The 26,273-nt window shown below is 37.5% G+C and overlaps 2 protein-coding genes across 2 annotated transcripts in view; both read left to right on the top strand.

The window, feature by feature from the left end:
• Window positions 1-26,273, top strand: part of LOC134754951 (uncharacterized) — a 533,971-nt gene that overhangs the window by 149,912 nt on the left and 357,786 nt on the right. The window lies entirely within an intron of this gene.
• Window positions 11,060-25,113, top strand: LOC134754922 (uncharacterized). The gene is made up of 3 exons (XM_063691400.1): window positions 11,060-11,412; window positions 22,471-22,660; window positions 24,736-25,113. Exons 1-3 carry the CDS (start codon window positions 11,152-11,154, stop codon window positions 25,035-25,037), a joined length of 753 nt encoding a protein of 250 aa, XP_063547470.1. The 5' UTR covers window positions 11,060-11,151; the 3' UTR covers window positions 25,038-25,113.

The following is a 26,273-nucleotide window of genomic DNA, read 5'->3' as shown; positions in this document are numbered from 1 at the left end:
TCTACTGTCGAGAACCTTTCAGTAATTAATAAAATTGTCGAGAAGGTGGTTGTCGGACAAGTTTCAGGTTTTCTGGAGAAGCATAACATACTTACAGACTCGCAGCACGGGTTCAGGAGAGGTCGAAGTACGGGATCGGCTCTGGCACAGTTCTCGGATGAAATCAACAGCCGTCTAAACGAAGGTAAACAGGTGCTTGCGCTTTTTATAGACTATAAAAAGGCATTTGATACCCTCGACCATGAAGTGCTTTTGCAAGCAATGCGGGAATGTGGCATAGACGGCCCCGTCAACGACTGGTTCCGCAGCTACCTGGCGGGCAGGACCATACGCACGAGCATCGCCGGCGCCATGGGCGCGGAGTGTGACGTCACGCTTGGGGTGCCGACCGGCTCGGTGTATGGCCCTGTCGGCTATCTAATGCTGGTCAACAGTGTTGTAAACGTTATAAAGAAATGCAAGGTATACATGTATGCGGACGATATGTGCCTACTATATTCGCATACAGATATATCAGAGGCTCACAGTTGTATCCAAAGCGACTTCGACGAGATTGCTAAATGGGCCCACGATAACGGAATAATTATAAACTTATCAAAAACAAAAAGTATGCACATATATTCCCCATACAACCGCAGGGCTAAGTCGGTTAATTATAATGAGATAGGTGTGATAGGACACGGATACGATTGCTTGCACAACCAAAAGGATAACAAATGTAACTGTGAACCGCTAGAATACGTAAACACTTATAGGTATCTAGGTATGCATATTGATCATAATTTCAACTGGAAAGCACACATAAATGTGGTTTGTTCCAAACTACGCTCAGTAATGAGCAAAATGTACTACTTACATAAATTAATTAGCAAAAAAACTATGCTTGTAGTGTATTACGCACTAGCGGACTCAGTGATAGGTTATGGACTTAATGTATATGGCAGAACCTTCCAAACGTATATCGATAAAATTAAAAAGCTCCAGATAAGGTCACTGAAATACTTATTGGACAGCAAAACTAAAAATAAGTTGAAAGGCGAATACGAAAAACTTTATAAAATGTATAAAATATTACCTGTGACTCAAAGAGTGCAATATTTGATAGCCATAGATAATTACTGTAATAATAAATTTAAAGTCCCTAAACAAAGCAGATATAGAACAAAAAATATTAGATTAAAGAAATATGTGCAACATTTTGTCAAAAATTATTATGGTAGGAGAACAGATAAATTTTTGGTCCCAAAAATATATAATGAAATAGAATGGTTAAGAGGAGAAAATAAATATAGCATATTGGAAGTAAAGAACAAATTAAAAAAAACACTTATAGATAACTTACCTTGACTTAGCAACCGTGTATTATTATTTAAATTATATTTGTTGTTGTTTGTTATTTTAGCATAGTGTATCCTTTAGGTAGAAACATTTATTTGTAAAAGGATGCTTTATTACTTTATTATATAGGTATATTTTTTCTAAGACTAACTTTAATGTCAAACTTAGGGTAAGCATAGTAAGATAGCAACTTAAGTAGGTGCATAAAATTGTAAAAAAGAGCGCTTTCTCGCCAACAAACTGCATACGCAGTTTGGCGAGTCGACCCGACGGCGATGGAAATTCCTCCCACGGTAATTTGGGCTCCCACCGGTGGTTTGTTCCGAGGCCCGTGGAAGACCAGAACCTCGGATTTGTGCAGTGCGACCTCCAGACCTAGCGCCCGAATCCTGTGCACCACGTGTGCAACCCCTGCTGTGGCTATATAGGCGGCCTCCCTGTAGATCCTGCCGCAGGATGAGACGAGGGTGTCATCAGCGTAGCAGGTAATGCTGACCCCCCGTAGAGTGGTCCCGCGTAGGACCCAGTCGTAACCGATGTTCCACAGGAGCGGGCGCAGCACCGAGCCCTGTGGAACACCGCACGCCATCTCCCGCCTCCCCCAGCCATCCTTAGTTGGGAATACCACAACGCGCCCGGCAAAGTAATCCGCCACTGTTTTTTGCAGATAATAGGGCACGTTGTGATATTTGAGTGCCGCTTTTATTATCTCCCAGGGTAGGGTGTTGAATGCGTTGGAAATGTCCAGTGACACGGACATCACAACCCCACCCTGAGAGACCTCCTCCTCGGCAAAATCCCTTACGCGGGCAATCGCGTCCAGTGTCGAGCGCTGCGGGCGGAAGCCATATTGGCAGTCGCTCAGACCCGGCTGCATGCTCCTGACGAGACGAGTAGCAATTATGCGCTCAAAAAGTTTGCTCATCTCGTCGAGCAGCACTATGGGGCGGTAGGCCGACGGCTGATCAGGTGGGCGTCCGTCCTTCCGAAGGAGCACCAGCTTGCCCATTTTACACCTATCGGGGAACCGCCCCTGAGTCAGGCACGCGGTGAAAAGGTCTCTGACTCTTTTCTCCTCGCAGTTTTAACCTAACCTAACCTACTTTTCTGATAGCATTTCTTTTCTGTAAGGGTCACAGCTCTAACCTAACCTAACCTACTTTTCTGATAGCAGTTCTGTTCTGTGAGAATCGCAGTTCAAAAACCCACTTTTCTAGTAGCATTTCCGGGTCCGGGTCTGGGTCCGGATCCGAGTCCGGGTCCGTGTCCAGCTGTCCGGGTCCAAGTTAGGGTCAGAGATCGGGCCGGGTCCGGGTCCGAGTTGGGGTCCATGTACAGACCCGGGTCCGGATCCGAGTCCGGGTCCAAGTTTGGGTCTGGGTCCATAACGAAGAAAACAAATCGCCAAATGTGAACTATGTGTCATTGAAGAGTTCCATTCTGATCATCATCAGCAGTTCCACTTCATCAAATGTCACTTTTTTAAATGTAAATGCTGGATTTGTTGATGAAAATACAAAGATCACTATATGTATGCCTTTCACATTTGAGGAGTTCCCTCGGTTCCTCGTGGGTCTCATCATCAGAACTCGAGCTTGACAAAAATATGTCTTAAAAACTTAAGTTGCTTAACAAACATAAAGAAGAGGACAAATCGCCAAACGTAAACTATGCGTCATTAAAGAGTTCCATTCTGATCATCATCAGCAGTTCCACTTCATCAAATGTCACTTTTTAAAATGAAGATGCTGGATTTGTTGATAAAAATACAAAAATCACTATATGCATGCCTTTCACATTTGAGGAGTTCCCTCGATTCCTCATGGATCCCATCATCAGAACTCGAGCTTGACAAAAATGTTTCTTGAAAACCTAACTTGCTTAACAAACATAACCAAGAGGACAAATCGCCAAACGTGAACTATGCGTCATTAAAGAGTTCCGTTCTGATCATCATCAGCAGTTCCACTTGATCAAATGTCACTTTTTTAAATGTAAGTGCTTGATTTGTTGATGAAAATACTAAAAACCACACAGAAAACCAGCGCCACGGTTTGCCGCGGCACTATGCTGAGTGGGGATCCTTTTTGGCGTCCAAATGTTTTTTTGTCTGCATGCTTTTCTGTTTTTTATGTACTATGTTGTGGCGTCAAATAAATGTATTTTCTTTCTTTCTTCTTCTTTCTTTCAAAATCACTATATGTATGCCTTTAACATTTGAGGAGTTCCCTCGATTCCTCATGGATCCCATCATCAGAACTGCGTTTACAAAAACGGGACCAATCTGTATGTATATACTTACAATCAAAAAAAGAATTTTCAAAATCGGTCCAGACATGACGGAGTTACGGAGTAACAAACATTAAAAAAAAACAACCGAATTGAGAACCTCCTCCTTTTGAAATCTTGAAGTCGGTTAAAAAATAAAAAACATTCGTCTTGACGGAGGATCGAATTGCCGCCATTAGGCCCCAATCGCACGAGAGTTTAAAAAGCGTCGCATTAAAACCGTTGGCGTTTTTTTACCGTTTCTAATCTTTGTGTTCATATGAACGCTTAAAAATTACTTGTGACTCGTACTCCCTGCCTTGTGGACGTGTAGTCATAAAAATACGCTTCGTTTTTAACCGACTTCAAGATTTCAAAGGAGGAGGTTCTCAATTCGGTTGTATGTTTTTTCCGTCATTTCTGGACCGATTTTGAAAATTCTTTTTTTGATTATAAGTATATACATACAGATTGGTCCCGTTTTTGTCAAAAAGCAGTTCTGATAATGGGATCCATGAGGAATCGAGGGAACTCCTCAAATATTAAAGGCATACATATAGTGATTTTAGTATTTTCATCAACAAATCAAGCATTTACATTTAAAAAGTGACATTTGATGAAGTGGAACTGCTGATGATGATCAGAACGGAACTCTTCAATGACGCATAGTTCACGTTTGGCGATAGACGCGTGTGCCGCGCCGGCGCGCCGCCGCCGCCGGGCTTTTTTGCCACGCCACCGCCGCCGATAAATGATCGGCGTGAAATCGGCGTGACCTTGAGTGTTGTTAATTAGCTATTCCAGGTTGATATTTGAATTACAAATTGGTTTTTTTTGGTCAGATATACGTCAATTATTAATTAAATAAAACAGAAGAGCCAGTTGCACAACCTGTTTCACACACCGATTAAAGTAACTGAGTAATCCTCAGTATTTAGCGTCAAGAAAGATGAGATTGCGATAGGTATATGAAGTAGGATTTTTTCTTGTTAACTGTGAATTCACATTTGTCTCACATACGAAGGCATAATCCTTACTCATGACAAGACTCACGAGTTACGAGCAACGAAAACACAGGGCTCATGTACCATGGGACCTTAAGGTGGAATAGAAAAGGAAAACTAACTGGCTAAAATTGCGACCATCATCCTTGCTTATTTGCTTGCGTCTTAAACTGTATTTGAGTCCAGCAAAAATCTGAAAATATTAATATGCGAATACTCTCGAGGCCCTGTGTCCTAAAAAAAGATAGAGAGAGACAGAGTGACAACACTGTAGATTCCTTTGCCCTACGGAAATGTGCAAGCTGTAAATAGGTGAAGCAATATTTTCTTGTCACTCGTTGCTATGGTTACCGTCACACTGGGGCTTTCAATTAACCAAACATTTTTGTAGTAGTTACTAGTTATAAACTTAAGCCCTTTCCATAATGGGCCATCTAACAAGAATGAATGATAAGACTAATATGACTTGGTACAAAAGTTCTTGTAACAAACTATGCTAATATTGTCGCCTGCCTGACGGGAATAACAACAGCAAATACATCGAAATAGCGGCTGTTCTAAAGAAAACTAGCACTAGTAGCAATGCAGGTCATTTCACTACGGCTTCTGAACCCATCTTAGAGTGGGGTCCCTTTGTTTGACATAATTATTGAGTCATAATGTAATGATTGTCATATTATCTTTAGTCATAATTCCGAAACCGTTATTTTTTCAGGATTTTCTTCGGGTTATCCTATATTTAGGTTAGGTTAGGTTTGTTTTATGGCAATCCTGAAAAGTTACGCGTTTCTGTGAAAAACCAAATTATGACTAATGATAATATGACAATCATTACAGTATGACTTTCAATAATTATGTCAAACAATAGAGACCCTCTCAGAGTACTTATGATATGTGTGTAGATAAAGTAGTGTATGCAACTGTACATAATTAGGCCTTAAAACACTCGTGTGATTCTGTTATAAAAGCCACACTTGTGTTTTAAGGACTCTCATTATGTATCAGTTGCATAAACTACTGTTACACAAAACCGTACCATCATATGAATTAGTGATTAAATTAAAAACTGATACTTAATTATTATAACAATTATTACTATTCCGCGTTTAGCAAAGCTTTAGCTGCATATGAACATGTACAATGCTACGAGTTGCTACGAGTTTCATAGCATCGCCCGTAGCACATCTTACTGATCTTTTCTTAGCACAAAATGAGGTCGGATAGTTTAAAAACATCGTTTTTTTTTTGTAAAAAACAAACATAAGCAGTTTATTGGTCCATTTGGTTATGACCGGCAAACGGACAGCCAAAAAATGTATGAACTTTTTTTCTCGTATATAATTGTATCCTGTTAAAACTTCCATAGATACTAAACTAATGTTTATACTGGTTGGCAAGAATTTCAAATGTAATAGTTGTGTTCCGAATTCAGTCATCCTGTTTCAATATGTAATGTACCTAATGATGTTTACTTGATGTTGAAATAATACATATTGTGATTATTATGGTTATTATTGTGGTTTATTTTATTATATCCGATTACCTTTTATGTCATCATTATAAGTAGTTTACCTTCCTACTGGTCCTTACTTACCAATCTTACCATAGTCACCTTGATTCCTGCGTTGAGAGCACTGTGCTATTGTTAGCTAGGTACTTGAACGTAGCTCAAATCCGCCTTTGTGCATTCTTAGTCTGTAAATACTTTCAATTTTATCGTTAAATGCACTATTTTCTAGAATTTACTATGACATTTTACGTACCGTAAAATGTTTCTACTTTGCTCCACTTTAAGGAAATTTTGCATATATAAGAAGAACATCTTATGTAACATATTTTATCGGTAAATTTACTTTATGAAATGTTGTTTCATATAAAACGAAACTATGAATAAGGAGCGCAAGACTCATTGTTTGGGGTACCTTTGCTTAGTTTACTTAGGGGTGCAAAGAAACCCCAATGTGCGCCAAATTAATAGGCCCCGCCAAATAAAGAGATTAATTTTATGACTTATGTAGCAATTCAAACTAGGTATATATACAATTTCGTTTATCTGAGTATATAGAAATATTATGTTTGAATATATTAGACGTTAAGTCCTTTTTACGGTTTCGTACCTCAAAAGGAAAAACGGAACCCTTATAGGATCACTCGTGCGTCTGTCTGTCTGTCCGTCTGTCACAGCCTATTTTCTCCGAAACTAATACTGGACCAATTAAGTTGAAATTTGGTACACACATATAAGTTTGTGACTCAAAGACGGACATGTAACGTAAACAAATGAATTTCAAACATGGGGGCCACTTTTGGGGGCTAAATGAGAAAATGAAAAATAAAGTTTTTTAAACTACATATATTGTCAATTTTTGGGAACAAATCAAATTATTTTTCCCCTCACTAGCTCGGAAAGTTGTCGTTTATCCTTCAATACCAGCGGGGAAAAACGCGTTTTATCCACTAGTGGGGAAAGTAATTTGACCTTGGATGGAGCGTGTTTAAGTAGCTTGACAGATAACAAAACGTAAATCGCTCATGATAATGGTTCGTTCAATATTAATTATCATTAAATAAATGGTTTGAGAATCTAATAAAAAATACCAAATTTAGCTTTAATTAATGATTTTAAGCCATAAACCTTAAAATTCCATAAGAAACGTTTGTTTTTTTATAATGATGTTAAATATAATTCTGAACGCACAAGTTGAGTCGATGCAATTTCAAAACGCATCGTTGACATTTCATACATCAGAAATGTCAACATTGTCAACAATTTTTTTACTTAAAACCTTTTCTCACCGACTCGCGTAAAAATACACAACTTCCAGAGTTTTCTGTTATAATATCGTAAAGAAATGAGTGATTACAGTGATGAAGATGATCTAACGCCTGTGGATGTTGCACTTTCCTCGCTATAGTAAGGTGAAAAGTTTTGTGTTACACACGGGCGCAAATGTATTTTACTTCTCGTGTGTTGAAACACTCGCTACGCTCAGGATTCTATTTTAGAACCACTCGCTTCGCTCGTGGTGGTTCACCTATAGAATCCTTTCGCTTACTCGTGTTTCAATTCTACACTCGCGGGTAAAATACAACTTTGCACCCTGTATAACAAATAACTATTATTAAATATTTTGATTTGTGTTTTTAAGTAGTCACACTACTATGTATAAATTATAAACTGTAATAGATGTCATATAATAAAGAAAAAGTGACGAAGCCCTCCAGTGGTGAAGGCCGGATTCAAACCGGCGTCTTTAGCTATTCCGTAATTCCGTATATCGTAATTCCGTAAGGAATTCGTATAGGAGGTGCAAGCGTTACTGCTTGCCCTTAGAGTTGGTCAAAGACGCCTAGTCTTATTAAGATGACATATAGTCGAGAAATTCGGACGGGTACCGCCGTGGCGGGGTAGCCTAGGGGTTCATGGCGTTAGCCGCGATAGCTAAAAGACGCCGGTTTGAATCCGGCCTTCACCACTGGAGGGCTTCGTCACTTTTTCTTTATTATATGACATCTATTACAGTTTATTACATATATTGTGTTACAAATTTCAACTTAATTGGTCCAGTAGTTTTGGAGAAAATGGGCTGTGACAGACGGACAGACAGACGCACGAGTGATCCTATAAGGGTTCCGTTTTTTTTCCCTTTGAGGTACGGAACCTTAAAAATACATGAGCCCGACTCGCACTTGGCCGGTTTTTTTAATTGGAGCATAGTTACCCACCAAGGAGCAAAGTAGGACCATTTTACGGTATACAAAAATGCTCCTTCAATTTTAGTGTATTGAACATTGTGTTCCATTGCACTATTAAGTAATACAATAGAATAACTTAGTTTTAGTTTCTGCAAGCCTACTGAAAGTGTGTGGAAACCGACTCATGTGTGCATTCACATTGCAATAACACAATTTCGCCAATTTTTCACTTCTTATTTAAATTTAGCATTGTCTGCTCATCGCCGTATCATGAATGTTGGCATTAAACGACATCAACCTTCTAAAAAAAATCAGTGTTTTCAAATACCAGCTATTTATACACATTACAAGGTTTTATTTAACTTGCCCTGTTAGTAAGTATGTATGTTAGCTGGTTTGTTAGTTAGTGTCGGTCAAATCTTGGATACTAAATACCCACTTCCCGATTTCTGATTGAGCTGAAAATTTGCATACATTATGTAAGTCGGGTGACAATGCAATATTATGGTACCATCGAGCTGATCTGATGATGGAGACAGGAGGTGGCAACAACGCAACCTAATAATGTATGTGGTTTTTAGAAATGTCTCGAGTATTAGTTGCCTGTGGTAAAAAAGTACAGTCAGAGATAAAACCTTGTATCAAAAATTATATTTTTGGCAAAAACTTATTATGTAATATAGGTACTTACTTGATAGTCAGCCGGTAATATCAGCTGTTTGGCTTCTCACTCTATATTAGTTTGCCGGTAGTCGATTAGGTAGGTAGGTACACTGCGAGAGCCCGACAATGACGCGACAGTTTCCTGCTACTATCTACCTAGCACAGTAAGTGTTCATTTCCTCACTGAGCGAAAATAATCTGATCTCGAGAAGATTAACTTATCTGACATACAACAACGACATTTACACGTTATTTTCGTTTTTTTAAACTAATAGCTGATGATATAACGCAAGTTTCGAACAATATTATAATTAGGTATTGATGTATTTAGGTTTAAAATTAGGTACCAATTTGACACAGCCAGGATTAATCCGCTATTTGTTACTACCTCTATGCATTGGGTCAATAAATTAAAGTCGCATTCATGTCTGATCGATGCTTACCCCGAGTGACGTCATACAGCACTCATATTGATTTTTCACCGTTTTACTTTTCTCTCCGCTGCGGTCCTAGTGCGTGTGATGGAGGAGAAAAGCGCGCGTCCGGAAAATTCGATACGAGTTGGGCAAGGGTGTAACCGTCACCGTTGATTGACTTCAATAATATATTCATATCTATAGGTTTATATGTATAAGTAGGTATAGTATGAATTTACTCAAATATTTTTTACGCCTAAGACCTGTTAAACAAAGGTCACTGTTTCTTTTGTGCGAGCGTTTAGCTCCCGTATAAGCCATGCGTCAAAGCAACAGTGTCCTTTAATAATTTTTAAGAAAAAAAAGCGACTTCAATGGGGGATGCCGTTGAAAGGTTACTCTTATTGTTGATGGTGCACTCCAGACAATGAAATGAAAAATACAGCATCTTTTGCCTAACTAAAAGGAGGTATTACCACCCACTTTTCTAGTAGCATTTCGTTTCTGTAAGGGTCACAGTTCTAACCTAACCTAAACCAATGTTCTGATAGCATTTCGGTTCTGTGAGGATCGCAGTTCAAAAAAAAGTACAGGTCCAAGTTTAAATCGAATAAATCGCCAAACGTGAACTATGTGTCGTTGAAGAGTTCCGTTCTGATCATCATCAGCAGTTCCACTTAATCAAATGTTACTTTTTTATGTAAATGCTGGATTTGTTGATGAAAATACAAAAATCACTATATGTATACCTTTCACATTTGAGGAGTTCCCTCGATTCCTTATAGATCCCATCATCAGAACTGGAGCTTGACAAAAATGTGTCTTGAAAACTTAAATTGCTTAAGACAGTAAAAATAATAATACAAACTAGGTATAAATAAACTTAAAATAAAGGCCCTATAAATAAAACACGTCCTTAACAAACATAAAAAAGAAGACAAATCGCCAAACGTGAACTATGCGTCATTAAAGAGTTCCATTCTGATATTTCTGATCATCATCAGCAGCTCCACTTCATCAAATGTCACATTTTTTAAATGGAAATGCTGGATTTGTTGATGAAAATACAACCGAATTGAGAACCTCCTCCTTTTGAAATCTTGAAGTCGGTTAAAAACCAACTGTATTGTAGTAGTTTTAGGGTTCAAGTTTCAAGTCTATGTACATCTAACATGTTTTGGTAATGTAGAACGACCGACCACCTCAAAGACGGCGAGGGCTCATATTATTACCTACATAGATTTGAACTTTAAAACCAATACGATATAATAGTTTTTTAAACGACATTGTTGCTTTGACACGCGCTTAAAACGGAAGCTGACCGCTTGCAAAAACGGAACAATGGCTTTTGTTTAACAGATTAGGGTCTTAGGCGTTAAAATCATTTGAGAAAATTCATACTTTACCTACTATATTTTATACTACATAATTTCTCCGTCCCTCAAAAATATCATTGGAATGAGGCGATTAACAGGCGTTACTTGCCGCGAATGTCATTCGCAGCAATAGAATGTACAAAATAAAGTAGATGTTAGTGCGTAGGTACTTTTGATATGTTGATATGTTAGAGACGTGTTCACAGTTCCCACTGTTCCTAATTTACCTTGCCTCTCCTTGTCAATTAGTATATTTGCCCGCCTACGGCTGAGCCGGCTCGCCCGTCACTATTTTCCCGAGTTAATCTGTCAGCTACCGTCCGCAGAGTTTGGTCGCCTGGTAGATCAACTACATATTATCCGATATTATCCAGTCACTTAATAATCCAAATGGAAAATAAAAAAATAATAATTGTATTTTCCGTATGTCTAACATACGTTTTGGGTTACAATTATAATTTAAATTATGATCCTTACTTTCCAAATAATAATTTCTGCAATGATTTGTCTCCTTATTACGGAAATATAAGTTTGGATCTTATTTCCGGAGTTTGGTATGGAGTCGAAAAAATACCTCACAATAAAGGCGAATACAAAATAGACTACACTAAGGAGTGTTTCTACATTGATATAAAGGAGGAACATGTTCAGGTCAGTAAATAAGAATCTCTGACGATACTCACTATCTACGCTTTATATTCTATCTTGTTTGCATGGACAGTCTTTGTATGTAACATACTACACCTATATGTGTGCATTCAGCATCAAAAGTTCATCAGCCTCTAGCAGCTTAACAAAAAGAGATATGTCTCTATAGGTCAATTAGAGAGAAACGCAAACCGTAGAGATGTAGTTGGAAAAGCATTCCACAGTGGCAGATACAAATATACAGAGCCACTAGGCTACTACAATACAAATACTAAACTAAATTAATAACTAGCTTAAATCTAAAATAGGCCCTTGAGGCATTGTATAGACAAGTGTAAAAATATGGGTGCATACAACTTACTCAAAAATATGCCCCATAGTTCTTAATTCGCTGACATACGAGCTATGCGACATATTTTTGAGTATGATGTGATGAGTGCACCCATGTTTTTACACTTGAATGTACCAAGGATGCTGGCGGCATTTCCATTATTCTGTTATAACAATCCATTTGAAGTTTTTCTTATTCAAATATAATATGTATCTATTTGAGAATAATTAAATAATTTCTCAATACAAATAATCGAAAATACATATTTATAAATATAAGCTGCAAAGGTACTTAAAACGCTTTCTAGTTGATGAACTGTGGATCACTTACTAGATATAAATAAAATACTATTTGTAATGTCTACAAAATAATTGTATTGTTATTAATGTGTATGTTTTTACTTTTTATTTTCTCTTATTTCGAAAGTTACTATACTTCTTAACTCGAGGGCTTTTGGCCAAAAGAGTATAGAAGATACTGTGTTTTATACATATGTACCTACCTTCTGGGCCCCGTTTCTCAAAAGCTTGTATCTTGTAATGCAAGCGGATGTCACTTTTTGACAGCTTTTGTTAGAAAGGGACTTCCACTTGTATTACGTTACAAGCTTTTGAGAAACGGGCCCCTGTTCTACTGTAAGAAATGTACACACTATGCCGCATGTATTCATAATGGCGCAGCTTTTTGCAGAAGTATGTATGTGAGTGGTTGAATGTCAAAGTGTTCTGAGGCTGGTGAGGCTGGTGTCTGGTGTGCAGTGCGGGGGATAACACCCGTCGACGAACTTTAAATTGGTACCTATTTAGTCTTCACGGTACTCACTCGTCATTGGTTTTTGATTTCTATGGACAGATCTGTGTACTTACTTAAGTTTTCGGTGTGCTGATGTAAGATTATGTTATGGGTATTGGGTGTAGCTATGTTTATGAGATTTTAGCGAATTTGTCGTGGAGCGTGATGTCAGGTATAGTGTAGTGTAACCAGGTACAGTGTACGGTTTGGTCAGTAACATTTGTCTTGCAGTAAAGTTTATATTCAGTTGACTCTAAAATAACCTGCGGTGTATATTTGTAGGATCCTGTTTTCAATTAGATTAGGTATATTTAAATGCGTGGTATTGATGTCCTGCTACTTGGCGGTGTTTATTGTGAGGGGGTAGATAGGTGGTAGGCCTCCCTCATCAGGGTGTATAAATTAAAAGGCAAGATCCAGCGGGCTTAGCACGGTAGCATTTTTGTCGCCTGTCATCATGCCTGTCAGGTTCTAACAAGTATGTAAGTGCGAAAGTAACAGGCATAGTGGCAGGTAATAAAAAATGCAACCATGCTGACACCGCAGGACGACGGAGGGTATTTATTGATAAAAATAAAAGGCACCTGTAACAATACAGGCGAGAGCTAGCTCTGTAATAGTTTTACAGTTAAAAAACACTCGTGGTTACTTAAATATAATTAAAACTTACAATTATGTGGTTTAGGATGTAGGTAGCAGTAGATGTTCACACACAAAACCGCACTAAACTTTAGATGGTATTTAAATTATAAACACAACGTAAATAAATAAGCTTCAGCTTAGCAGGAAATGTGCAGGAGGTGTTGATCGATAGGAGTTTTGGATCGAACTGCCAAATTCTAAAGGGCCCTCCACACTCATGCGCGAATCACGGCGCTAAGTAAGTGTGGCGTCGATTTCGCACATTGTTCACGCCTTTGCGCCTAGTTCCCCGTTTTTTGTCGGTTTATTAGCCCACGTCAAAGGAGGCACGAAGCGCGAACTGGCAAGACTCCACATTACACACTATTTTGACTCATATGTGGCAAGATAAATAACATAGACCTAGCATTACATAGACCAGCTATACGCGTGCGCCCGTAAGGGATAGACATAGATGACGTCATAAACGTGGGGATACCATATTGGTAAAAATTACCCCAATATTTGATATCACGTTGGGGCGATTACCCTGGAGGCAAAGTTAGCTTGTTTGACGGTATTAAAAAATTGTTAAATAAAATGTCAATGGGCCGTTCTTTTTAGGCGTATGAACAATGAAATACCTCCTATAATTCGCGCAGGTGGTACAAAACTAAACATGTTTAGTAAATAAAATGTATTATGGGTTTTAATTTAAAGAAATCACAAATCGCAATCACACCAATTAATGTACACCACATTTAATCTTCACAACATTTGTTTATTTATTTTTTGGAATTAGAAGTACGAAAAAACTTCGAGGTCAAAATTACCCATAAAATTATGATATTTTCATCTGGTATCCCTAACATGATTGTTATGCAGCTAAATTAAGAAGAAGTTAAAAATGGCTGACCTCAGACTCCTACCTACCTACGTAATTTGGGCGGATAATTTTACAAATAATGTTTTGTTAATTTGCGTAAATAATTGTGATATTTTTATTGAAATCGTTTGATTCTACATTGCTTTGAGTGTAACGTAATTTTACGATGTTATTCTCACATATTGCGTTAAGAGGAAGGTGTAAAATACCGTACTTACGTGTGAAAGGTTATGATCTCATATTTTTGCTCAGAGCGGCTATTACAGCCGATTACAGAACAATTCACCAGTATTTTATCAAAGTTCAAGCATTCAAAACGCTAACCATCACTATATTTCATAAGAGAAAGCACAATTTCATACAAAACAACGATAATTAAACAAGCAACGAACAAACATGACATGTCACGTACTTATTTGTTTGCCACAACCTCGGTTGTGGCAGCGGTGGAAAAGTGAAACTATGACAAGGACAAACAATAATAGCGCTTTCTCTGCTACTCCTACTGAAAGATACATAAGACTATCCCGTTCGGTCATTTTCCCCCACCACTCATGACCGATCCAGTTATACTAGATTCATGATAAATAATAATTATATTATATAAAGCGGCTATGTTTTACGGTTTTACAACAAAACAAAATGGAAAAATTGCTAAATCACGTATGATGCCATAGATAACTAGCAGTTAAACTCGATCAGCTGATGCTTTTCCGCCATCTTGGCGCGAACCAAACTGCGAAATCGCCGTGAAGTTTGCGAGTGTGGAGTCATACGTCAACGTCGCCACACGTTCTCTCCGCGAAGTCGCGCCGCGATTCACGCACATAGTCTGGGGAGCTTTAAGACAGATTTGAATTTAAATAGATAATTTAGAATTTGTATGTGCCAGAAATAATAGAAAAGTTGGTAGTGTTCCGTTAGACGCACCGTTACATTTACTTATAGTCGCTCGGAGTTGTGGATCGTCTCAGGGGCAGCATGGCAATGTCGGCATAAGTCTGTTGTTAAGGCCGTTCCATCGGTTTGCCGCTGTCTTTGTCACATTTCGCAAGAAAGAACGGGAAAGAACATACGCGCCAAGTGTCAATTTTGATTGAATTTTGTCGGTTTTTATTTATTTTAAAAACGTTACCTTACAATATCGAAATTCTAAATCTATGGAATTACTATTTATGTAAAGATAGTTTTTTCTTCTTTTTTTGTTTATAGTATCACATAATAAATAACCGAGTAAAGTAGGATTAAAAGCCGGAGTTAGAGGTTACTTTGGGAATTAATTGTATCGAGCGAAGTTGTTAAACATTATATACGATAAGATTATTACGAATATCAACGCCTCATAGAAAAACATGATCATATAAGGAGATTTTTCGCCTTCTGGCTCAGGGAACCGCCTTAAGTTAGCGATTAATGTATTTTCTGTAGTTTCATATCAATCATAAACCCTTCCGTTATTATTTAGTACCTATTCATATGTAAGTAGGTAATATATTGATAATTCATTACCTAATTTTCGTCAACGGCCCCAATTAAAATCAGTGAAACTCGTTAACTTAGATATATTTTTTGGTATTCAACGTTAATTAATATAACTTTCTGGTTAATGATATTTAATAGTGTCGTAAAATTGATGTATGTATTTTAATTGCAGCTTAGTTGAGTTAAACAAGGTAATGATTGTGGTAGTTTTTTATCACTTCTTCTTCTTGGTCCTCGCCTTATCCCGACGGCGTTTAAACATAAGTATTAGGCATGGTATAATAATATACTCCGCCTGGTACTCTCTTCCGAGACTCGCGAACCACGTGACTGACACAAGGCTAGTCATCGTGAACCTGTGAACAGCATGATGACCTAGGCTTGTGTCACTCACGTGGTTCGCGAGTCTAGGAACTTCTTCCAAGTCGGAAGAGAGCGGACAGGCGGGCGAAGTATAGATTCCTATTATATTATGGTATTAGGTTGGTATTAGGGGTATAGAGCGCGGAAGATTCAAGATACCTACTTGTACCTAAATGCGAATTGTAGGGTTGCTCGACCAAAATAAACTATGTCCCACCCAGCCAGTCCTTATTTGAAATAAGGAGAAGTTGTATTCCAAAAAATCCGTGGTACCTTTATCAAATGGGTTAAATTACCTACCTACGTTAAATTAAATCATCTACGAATATGAATTGTAGATAACAACAGACAATTTAATAACTACCCCAACGTTTGGGTTTAGGTATACATTTAGTTGTGGACATAAATTTATGGCAACAATTTAAACTTAAACATATTATGAAATATGAGTTTTACTTAACCCTCGTAATCCGTGTTTAAATGAGTAGATTGAGACGAAAGTGGAGGACCCGCGCGAAATCGCCTTTTCATGCAAACGTAGTCCTCATTTTCCTTTCTGGATATTAACATTATTGAAAATATTTTGACACCACAGCTATGCCCCTCCCTACGTTTGATTTTTTACGAATTTTTAATTATTATAAGAGTTAGGAGCATATAAAATTTTGTATGAAACCCTTTTTGTCGCTCCTAATATTTACAATAATCAAAAAATCCAAAAAAGTCAAACGTAGGGACATAGCTACGGTTAATATACTTACATCAAATTATGTAAAAATATTTTGCATAATGTCAATATCCACAAAGGGAAACGGGGACTATCCACATGTGTGGCAAACTAATCGAATGCAAATATTGAGTTATTTCCTTATGTTGGCTGGTACAATTGATTGGTTTGATTTTGTTTGATATTTTACAGTCAGCATTTTCCTCGTAGGTATTGGTGTGGTGAAACATTTTGTGTTTCATTCGGTGGCAAAATTTGTTTAACCCTCGTGCCTTGAAACCTTCGCAACGCTTATGATTCAACTTGTCGAACCACGAGCGTAGCGTAGCGAGCAATTTTGGAATCTTTCGCTTGCTCGGGTATGAATATTAGCATGAGCGGTTAAACAACAACTTTGCCCCATTGTAAAACAAATTCATGTCTAATCAATAGGGATGATGACACATGTTGAATTTTATAACAAAATCTAGTAACATATATAGCAACTGAGCAATTTATTACAATAATGTAGATATTAAAATAATATATGGAAATAATACAAAAATACAGGGCTTGAAAGTTTCAAAATTTAAGTATATGTAACTTTTTAAAAGGAAAAAAGTAAGGGTACCATTCGATTCCTTACATTTTACCCAAAAAAATATTGTATTACAACTATATACATAAACACAATATTTCACCGACAAAAACGCAATTTTCTTGTATTGTCCATACATTCAAAATGGGCCCTCAGTGACCTTGACGTCACGTTCACTTATCGTTTTGTTAGGAGCGTTCTGCGAGTGAATTAAGACTGTCGGACTTTAAGGGGCCGTAGTCGATTTTGGAGCAAAAATTTTAAATTGATAGATTTAGTCGTTGAAATTATACACGTTTTGTTACGTAATATCTAAATAACAAGTATTGGTTTCTATTAGCACGTCTTCTCATCTTGCCTTTTAATAATCAGGTCGCGAGCGTGCGTCACCGGTAGTATATAAAAAGAAGGGGTAGTTTTTAAAAATTCATCAAAAATTTATGGTGGTAAATTATACAAATTGATGTATAAGAATAGTTTCAGTGATGTAGTAGATTGTTTAAGTATCAAAATTTTGTTAAAATTAAGTCGATTTTCTGAGAAATTGTCACTTGTTTTGAAGTAATTTCTGGAGAAAATTGATTTCGTCTAACTTTCATTTACACTACTTCAAAGTCATAATAATAAAAATGTAGTCAAACGTCAAGTACAGGATATGTATAATACAAAATTACCATGTTTAGCCGTCCAAACTATACGAAATTTACAAATAAGAGCGACAAAATCAGTGCTTTACGCGCGTTTACCTAAACGTCCATCAGAAAAGCCAACATTACTAATTTAGTGAGTCTGTTTTCAAAAATTTTATCTGATAAAAGGTAAGATAAGAAGACGTGCTAATAGAAACCAGTACTTGTTATTTCAATTAGGTAACAAAAGGTGTACAATTTCACCGACTAAATCTATCAATTTTACATTTTTGCGACTAAAATCGACACCGGCCTCTTAACTATCATTTCTGACTTTTGTATTGCTTTAATGCAATGGGTCCCATATAGACATTTGATCCTAAAAGTAAACCTGATCGATTGATACCAAATTGAAAATTTGTCATGTAGCCTATTGATGTGTAAGTATTACTAATTGGTATGGAGGAATCATTGCTTACTCTTACGAACAGGAAATAAATGAAATGAAATAAAATTATACGAAAAAGGCATGAATGAACCTCCAGAGACCTAGAAGCAGTTATAGTTTTTGAATTGTTTTCATTATATTATAATTTGGTACATTATAATAATAATAACATTAGTTACTCAATATAGGTTCAGAATCAGAATTAAGGTTCACAGGGTTAAAAGTGTGCCGTGTAAGAAGAGTTGAACAGGACATGTGCGCCCGGACCTGATCTACCCTAATTACCGGGGTCAAGAGATGCAGTTCACAGCCCGGACCTGATTATGGTGTCATCCTCGGCCCGTGGGCGCGGGCCGGTGCGTTCATTATACGACCATCGCACAAATTAAATACATTAGTCATTACTCATTCTAAAAACAAAATTTATAAACAGCTTTAACAGTATATTCTTACCATATCTCTTCTCTAGCTAAATGCTTACGCTTGCGCAGCGAATGTGTTTACATTGGATTGAAGACGAGTCGCTTAGGTACATGTAAATTTCCATATAAAGTGATGTTTTCAATATAATTTTTCTTGATCGTATTTGGCCGAAATAAAGAGCCTATGAATAAATTTCGTTTTCAAGAATCCTATTTTTTTAAAATATATTTTAAGTAATTAATTAGTAGGTACCTATTTATTTCTGGGGGCACGGCCGTGCCCCCGCCAAGACGAGACAAAGGGCAATCTTTTCTCGGCACGTTTCGCTGTATTTTCGAACTCTCGTAGCTTCGTCTTGGACAATGCTAGAGAGCTGTAATTTTTTGTATACCATGTACTCAGTAGACTTATCAAAAACACCAAGTTTTATTAAGCTACCTATTATACTTAAAATTTTATAGTACCTTAATTTTCACTGTCCGAAACACATGAAATTCGCGTCATAGAAAATACAGACTACTTCCTGAAGTCTTAGAAGGCTAAAATTTGGCATGTAGGGATGGGTCTGTATGCAGACACATATGGTGACCAGAAATCTGTAACTTTCGCCCTGCAACCCCTTAAAATGGGGGTACCTAAAAATACCTCTAATCCTGAAAACATTGGTTCCTGAAGTCCTAGAATCGTGAAATTTTGTGTGGTAGCACTGATCGGAATGCTAATACAAAAACAACAGTAAAAAAAAACAAAAAGTTTTCGAAGTACCGATTTGAACCAGGTACACGTAAACCAGCCAAATAGCGCCCTCTATATTGCCACTGTTTCTTGTCGTAAACTTTTCAAAACCTTACTTCAAACACAAGCGCTGGTGGCCTAGCGGTAAGAGCGTGCGGCTTTCAATCCGGAGGTCGCGGGTTCAAACCCCGGCCCGGCTTAATGTTAACAGAAGGCTGGTTGAAAAAAGTGATCGTATCTACATACATGTAGAAGCTTATTATAGCTAAGTGCAGTGCCACACTATGACACTACGGATTGGTTATGAACTATTACATATAAAGACATAGCTAAACTAAGCTCATAGAGTACTTCTGCAAGTACACAAGAGTTTCGGTAGATGTCACCTTAATTAGTTTAATTATTATATCATAGAATTGAGAAACTTAATCTATCTAGGTTAGGTAAGTATTAGGTATTTGCTTTGGTATTTGTATGGACTAATACCTACTTATTGTACCTTGTTAAGATAGGTTTTAACAGTCGCTTTTCCGGAAAGGAAAACATCGCGAGGAAACGGGACTAATCCTAATAATGGCAGTCGCTTTCGTAAAAAATTGTACCTTGATATTAGTTGCCAAGCGGACCCCAGGCTCCCATGAGCCGTGGCGTGGCTAAAAATGCCGGGATAACGCGAGGAAGATGATGAACTTTAAGCACAAGGGAGGTTCTGTGAGCTGTACAACCTCGCGAACAAAGCCTAAATAAGTGTAGCCTATTAGAAAAAAAAACTGTATTGATACAAAAATTATTTTACCGAACTTGATTAGCAGTTAAAGTGTCTGAATGCGAAGGCCGATGGCGAGCACTTCGCAAGTAGGTGTTTGTGGAAGTCGCAAGAACCATGCATACATACACTTGTAGGTACTAAAGTTTTGTGTTTGAACACTACAGAAGCGCGTCTCTCTTGGTCACTTCTGACTTTAATATCTTCGCGGAGCTCGACCTTCGTCCAAACCGTTCGCCATGAAGATACTTGGAGACGTTGCGGGTAGCGTGTACCTGTCATACGCTCCGGGCATACGGCCTTCAGTAGCCAAAATGGCAAACACGGAATTCTTACAGTTTTGTTTAGTCCGTCTGTCCGTCCGGTCTTCCGTCTGTCTGTCCATATGTGACAGACATATTGGAACATTATGTGTATTTTGTGAGCAGACTATGATCAGTTGTTTTATAAACTACATTACATACTCGACTGACGACGTTCATGTGACTCGTATTCTCACGTAACAAAATATTGTTAATCAAATTAAATTTTCCGTATTGTGCTGCACAATTTATTTGTGCAGTATTCAGCGAAAGGTGAATATATGTAGTCATATCATAATAGGAAGTTTGCAGGCACATACGACTTTTTGTTTTCGGATGTCACAGTACTATCAAACAGTTCCCAACGATTTATAAACTCGCATGCGTGTAGAGATCTCGAAACACCAGAGTAACGCGACCGTAAGATCCGTAACAATGTATGCATATTCGGAGAGCTCATTTATATACCGGTTTCTTTACCTCTTGACTCGCGTGTGATAAGTGAGCTATTTTAATATTTTTTAAATAAATTCTGCTCACAAAATTTCCCGAAAATAAGTTGAGTAATACGTACGACTTACACAGAAGAACAGCCGGAGACTAGAAAATATTTTTGCCCAACTGTAACGAATACCTACGCTGAGCTCGCACTTCGCACTCGCTAAATTCAAATTTTAATTAAAAAAATACATGTCTGGGGATCAAACTCGAATCGTCGCACTACAAAGCCGCGATTTTCCAACAGCACTGCGATAGCACGTACGTACCCACACAAAATTCACAAAAATCGGTTGAGTGAGCTGAATCGGGGACCTTAACTAATGCTTAGGTCATTAAAAACAATTCCGATTATGATAATAATGCTTTAAAATTTCTAGAAACTTACAATTTATAATAAATAAAATTCCTGACTTTTAATTTATACAGGCTCTACATAGATGGCGCTAGCAATACGTAACTTTTATAAAATTTTGATAAAATCTAATGTTAAAATATTTGAGAATTATGCCTGCTTATATATGATCCTGTATTATCGTAGATTCTATAAACGAATAAGTCATTTCTAGCTGGTATATTAACTCTTACAAAAATGACTGAAATCCCACCAAAAACATTTCATGTAAAGTGTTGCCAAGACTAGGCGCATAAAGCTTTTACACTCAAAAGCTATCAGATCCCGTAGTAGGTACCAAGACTTTTACTCTGTAAGTCCTAACTTTATTAGCTCTAACTGTATAAAGCCAACATCTTGGTCAAACGTACAGTACGGCTTGGCCGTTTCGTTGCTGACAAATGGACAAATTGGACAATCCCTTAATGACACTCAGAATTTGAAAGACTTGTGTAATTACTTTGTACAACAAGTCCACCGAGTGAGTGTTTATGTGACTGCAACGAAACGGCCAAGCCGTACTGTACGTTTGACCAAGATGTTGGCTTTATACAGTTAGAGCTAATAAAGTTAGGACTTACAGAGTAAAAGTCTTGGTACCTACTACGGGATCTGATAGCTTTTGAGTGTAAAAGCTTTATGCGCCTAGTCTTGGCAACACTTTACATGAAATGTTTTTGGTGGGATTGTATTATTATATTATAATTAATATACGTAGTTTAAGTATCAGTACGCATAAAGTAACTTGTTTCTAAAATAGGTAGGTATAATAAATAAAATTCGCAAAAGATATAGATACGTAAAAAATAATAATAATTGTGATATCTCTATCTATTGTCATTCTGTACAGTCACCTGCAATAATATGTTACTCTTCGAAGGCCGCAAAAATATGTTAAAGGCTTTAAGGCTCTACAAATAAGATCGTAGTGTCAGATATTTTTGCGGCCTTCATTGTGTAACATATTATTGCGGGTGACTGTACATTTGATAAATTTTAACTCGTAGAACATGCCTTCGTGAATGTATATAGGAATGATTATTGTATAAGTACCTAGTATTAATAGTGTTAATTTGTCATATTGTAGCCTACTCCTCCTACGTACCCGCCGCTGGCATATTCATACTTGAGCACAAGTTATGGGTTCAACCAGCCCGAACACTACCGGATGAGGTACTTCGTCGTCGAGTGGCACGAAGGCCTGTTCCGAAGCGAGTACCATGTCAAAGTTAACACTTCACATATGGGCTTCTGGATATCGAATGTACCCAGCACAGGTAAGTAAAAAGCTGTCGATGTAAGTAATATAAGTAGGTACCTTCCTAGCTGGTATATGAAGTTCCAAACCAAAAGTTTGTGTGGCCTGATCCGCCTGATATACAATACACGGTGGCTAATAAATTAGTGCATTTCGCGATTTCGGGGTTGGTCCCATAGTAAAAGATGCTCAGAATAATCCCAAAACCTCCCTGGCAACGGGAATGCACTTATTTTTTTGCCACCATGTATAAATAATAGGCGGTCACTCCCGGTTTCCTGAAACAGATTTTGTCTATGTCAGTTCTGCTATCCCCCTCCCCTTATCAAAAAATGCAGTAGTTGGTTAATGTCTATCCCCCAACAGAATTTCATAAAAATTAATTGATTAGTTTGGCCGCGCAAAATTAACAAATATCCACTTTCGTTTAACTTTTTCGTAAATCAATCTAAAAAAACCGCAAATCGATGTGCAGGTTAACCGCTTGGCACACGCATACTAGAGGTCAAAACAAAATGTTTGACCCGCAGTTCCGAAAAACAATTCCCGGGTCGGGGGGGGGGGGGGGGGGTTCCCGTTCGATATATGGATATTACGTATAATTTTATGATTAATATGTACCGTATCTGCATTACAGTTCCAGTAAAATAGGTATTGAAGTAGAACTGCGTCAGTTTGTAAAATTGAAAAAAGAAAAAAAAATGTTAATGATATTATTTTCAAACTTGCTTTCTTGGGGTTGGATATGAGGATATCACGTATCATTTGTGGTATATTGTACAAAAACATTTTGTTTTGGCCTCTAGTATGCGTGTGCCAAACGGCTAACCTGTACATCGATTTGCGGTTTTTCTTTGTAATTGGGGTCGAGCGGCTTCCGCTAATTTTATGACCCGATTTTAGTACCTAGTCGGCCTATAAGTTCTGTCACAAAGGCTTATATGAGAAAAGAGTTATAGGTACAGGGGGCCTAGCCAAAATGACGATGTTTTACGCCGTAGTGCCCATTTCCTTTTTTATTCATACATATGGTTTAAAAGCTTATTTGATGGTGAATTCCTAAAATATAACGTAATTTGCTGTCACAGTTTTTCATAATTTTATGTAATATTCGGACGGAAGTGTTTGTCTGACAGTCGCCTGCAGTATTTCCGGACTTATACGGACGACTTCAAACCTTAAAGAAAAGAGCGTACTCTCATCTTAAAATCCGGCAACGCACTTATAACCCCTCTGGTGTTGCGGGTGTCCATGGGCGACGGTAATCGCTTACCATCAGGCGATTCGTATGTTTGTTTACCTTCTATATCATAAAAAAGTCACCTGTTCAAGTTGATATTGATCCTTGTTCATTTTATATTTTAACATGCTTGCATCTTGCGTAGCGTAACGTACACTGTTCTTAAACTATGCTGGGGCCCTTCCGCACTCAACAATTTGGAGCCCTTTTAGAATGTAAAGAAAGCGAATTAAAAACTGGTTAATTAATAAAAATGATTCGTATAGGAGGTGCAAGCACACACTGCTCGCCCTTATTAGAGTTGGTCAAAATAAGCGCCTAGCCTTTCAATAAAGATAGCATACACCAGTGAATTTGGGACCGGTATGAGTAGCCGCGTAAGGTGAAGACGCGGGTTCGATTCCCGCCTCAGCCACCGGTGGACTTGGTCACTTTTCTTTAGTGTATGTTATATATTTCAGGGAATATTTTATATGTGCGTTTTAAACATCAAACTTCTATGAAATTATGACGCACAAATAACACTTGCATGTGCAAGTGTGCCGGTGCCAACTTAGCTTGGTCACAGAATAAGTAATAGTATTATCATATTGGACTAACTCTAATTACGTTTTGATGAGATAAGATGATTTCAAATACTGGCTACTTTTTTTGTTAAAAGCTTTGCATTAGGTAAATTTAATCCGTCGAGTTATGGGCCGACTATGTATTATTTGTGGTAATATGCAAGGTATGCTTAAAATTAAGATACCTTGAGAAACATAGTGTCACTATACAAATGGTAATTAATTTAGTAGTGACACTATGCTTCTCAAGGAGCGATATGCTTATTATCATCTTTATTTTTCTTTTAGCCGTAGAAAAGATGTACCGTTATTTCGGCGGAGTAATTCAGGTGCTAAAGGTTGCCAATAACCATTTGGTCCTGAACTTCTGTAATACGATGCCCCATCGGGAGTTCTACAGCGTCGTGTTCTCAAGGAATGAGAATCAGCTCACACCCGAGGACCTCTCGAGCATCCACAGCATCTTCACGACCAAACATCTCTCCACCTCGGCCTTAAAGCGAGTTTGCGACAATTCAGGGACTATGCTTCAATTCTCGGTCGTCATGTTACTATTGGCCGGTTTGTTAATATGGAGGTCTGATGCATAAATAATAGTAATGGAATTATATGTATTATCATTGTGGTTGTACAGTGCGTGTCCAAGCACATATGTAAAGCGTGTTCCCATTTAGTACTACTACCCGCAATGACCCGCAATGACCATTGCAACTGTAAGTTATAGTTATAGTGCACAACAGACAAATTGGGTAGTATCAGGGCATATAAAATAGAAGTATCTTTCGGAAACCTCAAAATATCAACCAAGTAACCAGCAACTGTTTTTAAGCTCTGGTAAATAACTTCCGATCTAATATTATACTACCCGTTATCATATAGCCATACATTAAGTGAAAAATATTAATGACGCATTACACGTCCAATTCGTTAAATAATTAAAACTATTTATAATGTATTGGATTTGCTCCACACTTACTTACATGTATTAGTTATATTGCTAACTTGAAACAGATTACCTTTTTATTTATATGTTGCTTCGAACAGTTTTGTCCCTACAAAACTGTTTCAGTATTTTTTGTAAATACTCAAATGCGGTGCATAATGCTACAGACAAATATTTTTATAATTTGGTTATATGAATTTTTCATGTATTTTCCGATTATATTTATAATCGTTTAAAATAAAAGTGTATTATTCCCTATTTAGCATTTAGTTCCTCAGTTTTATTATTGACCTAAGTGTGAAATATTTAGAAAATGCTAGTTTCCTATGCTAGTTTGCTAGTAACCTGCATTATGGAACGGCCGAAAATAGTTAATTTGTTTCCATAGAGTCCGTCCGTCTAAGCTTACTTTGCACCGACTTTAATAGAACAAAGTAAGGTACTGTCATTATACACGCCATACATTAATGATGTATGAAACTTGATGAAACGTTGTCATTGCAAATACCACGCAGAGTTAGCTTCTTTGCCCGTATCTAAAGGCTGATTCAGGAGACTTGAGCAGGATCAAAACTGAGCATTCAGTAAATTTTATAATTGCACTGTTTCGTACCAATTATAAGCTTGTCCCAGAAAAAATTGACGCATGTTAATTTTTACAAAATCTTACACAACAGTTAATAAAAACTGTAATAATTTAATTTAATTTCTTTTTTTTTTTTAAAGGGAACCGCCTTCAAAAAAACCCACCCACTGAAAAGCACAAAATATTTTTTATATACCCCACCCCCTATCGTTGTCCAGTCCCTATCCCGTCGTAAAGCAAATTTCTGCCAAAAAGTAAAATACCTAATAATAAGCAAATTAATAACTATCCGGGTAA

The sequence above is a fragment of the Cydia strobilella genome, chromosome Z, assembly GCF_947568885.1.
Source record: "Cydia strobilella chromosome Z, ilCydStro3.1, whole genome shotgun sequence".
NCBI lineage: Eukaryota > Metazoa > Arthropoda > Insecta > Lepidoptera > Tortricidae > Cydia > Cydia strobilella.
The sequence above is the reverse complement of the archived record's forward strand: the minus strand, read 5'-3'. Positions and strand labels throughout refer to the sequence as shown.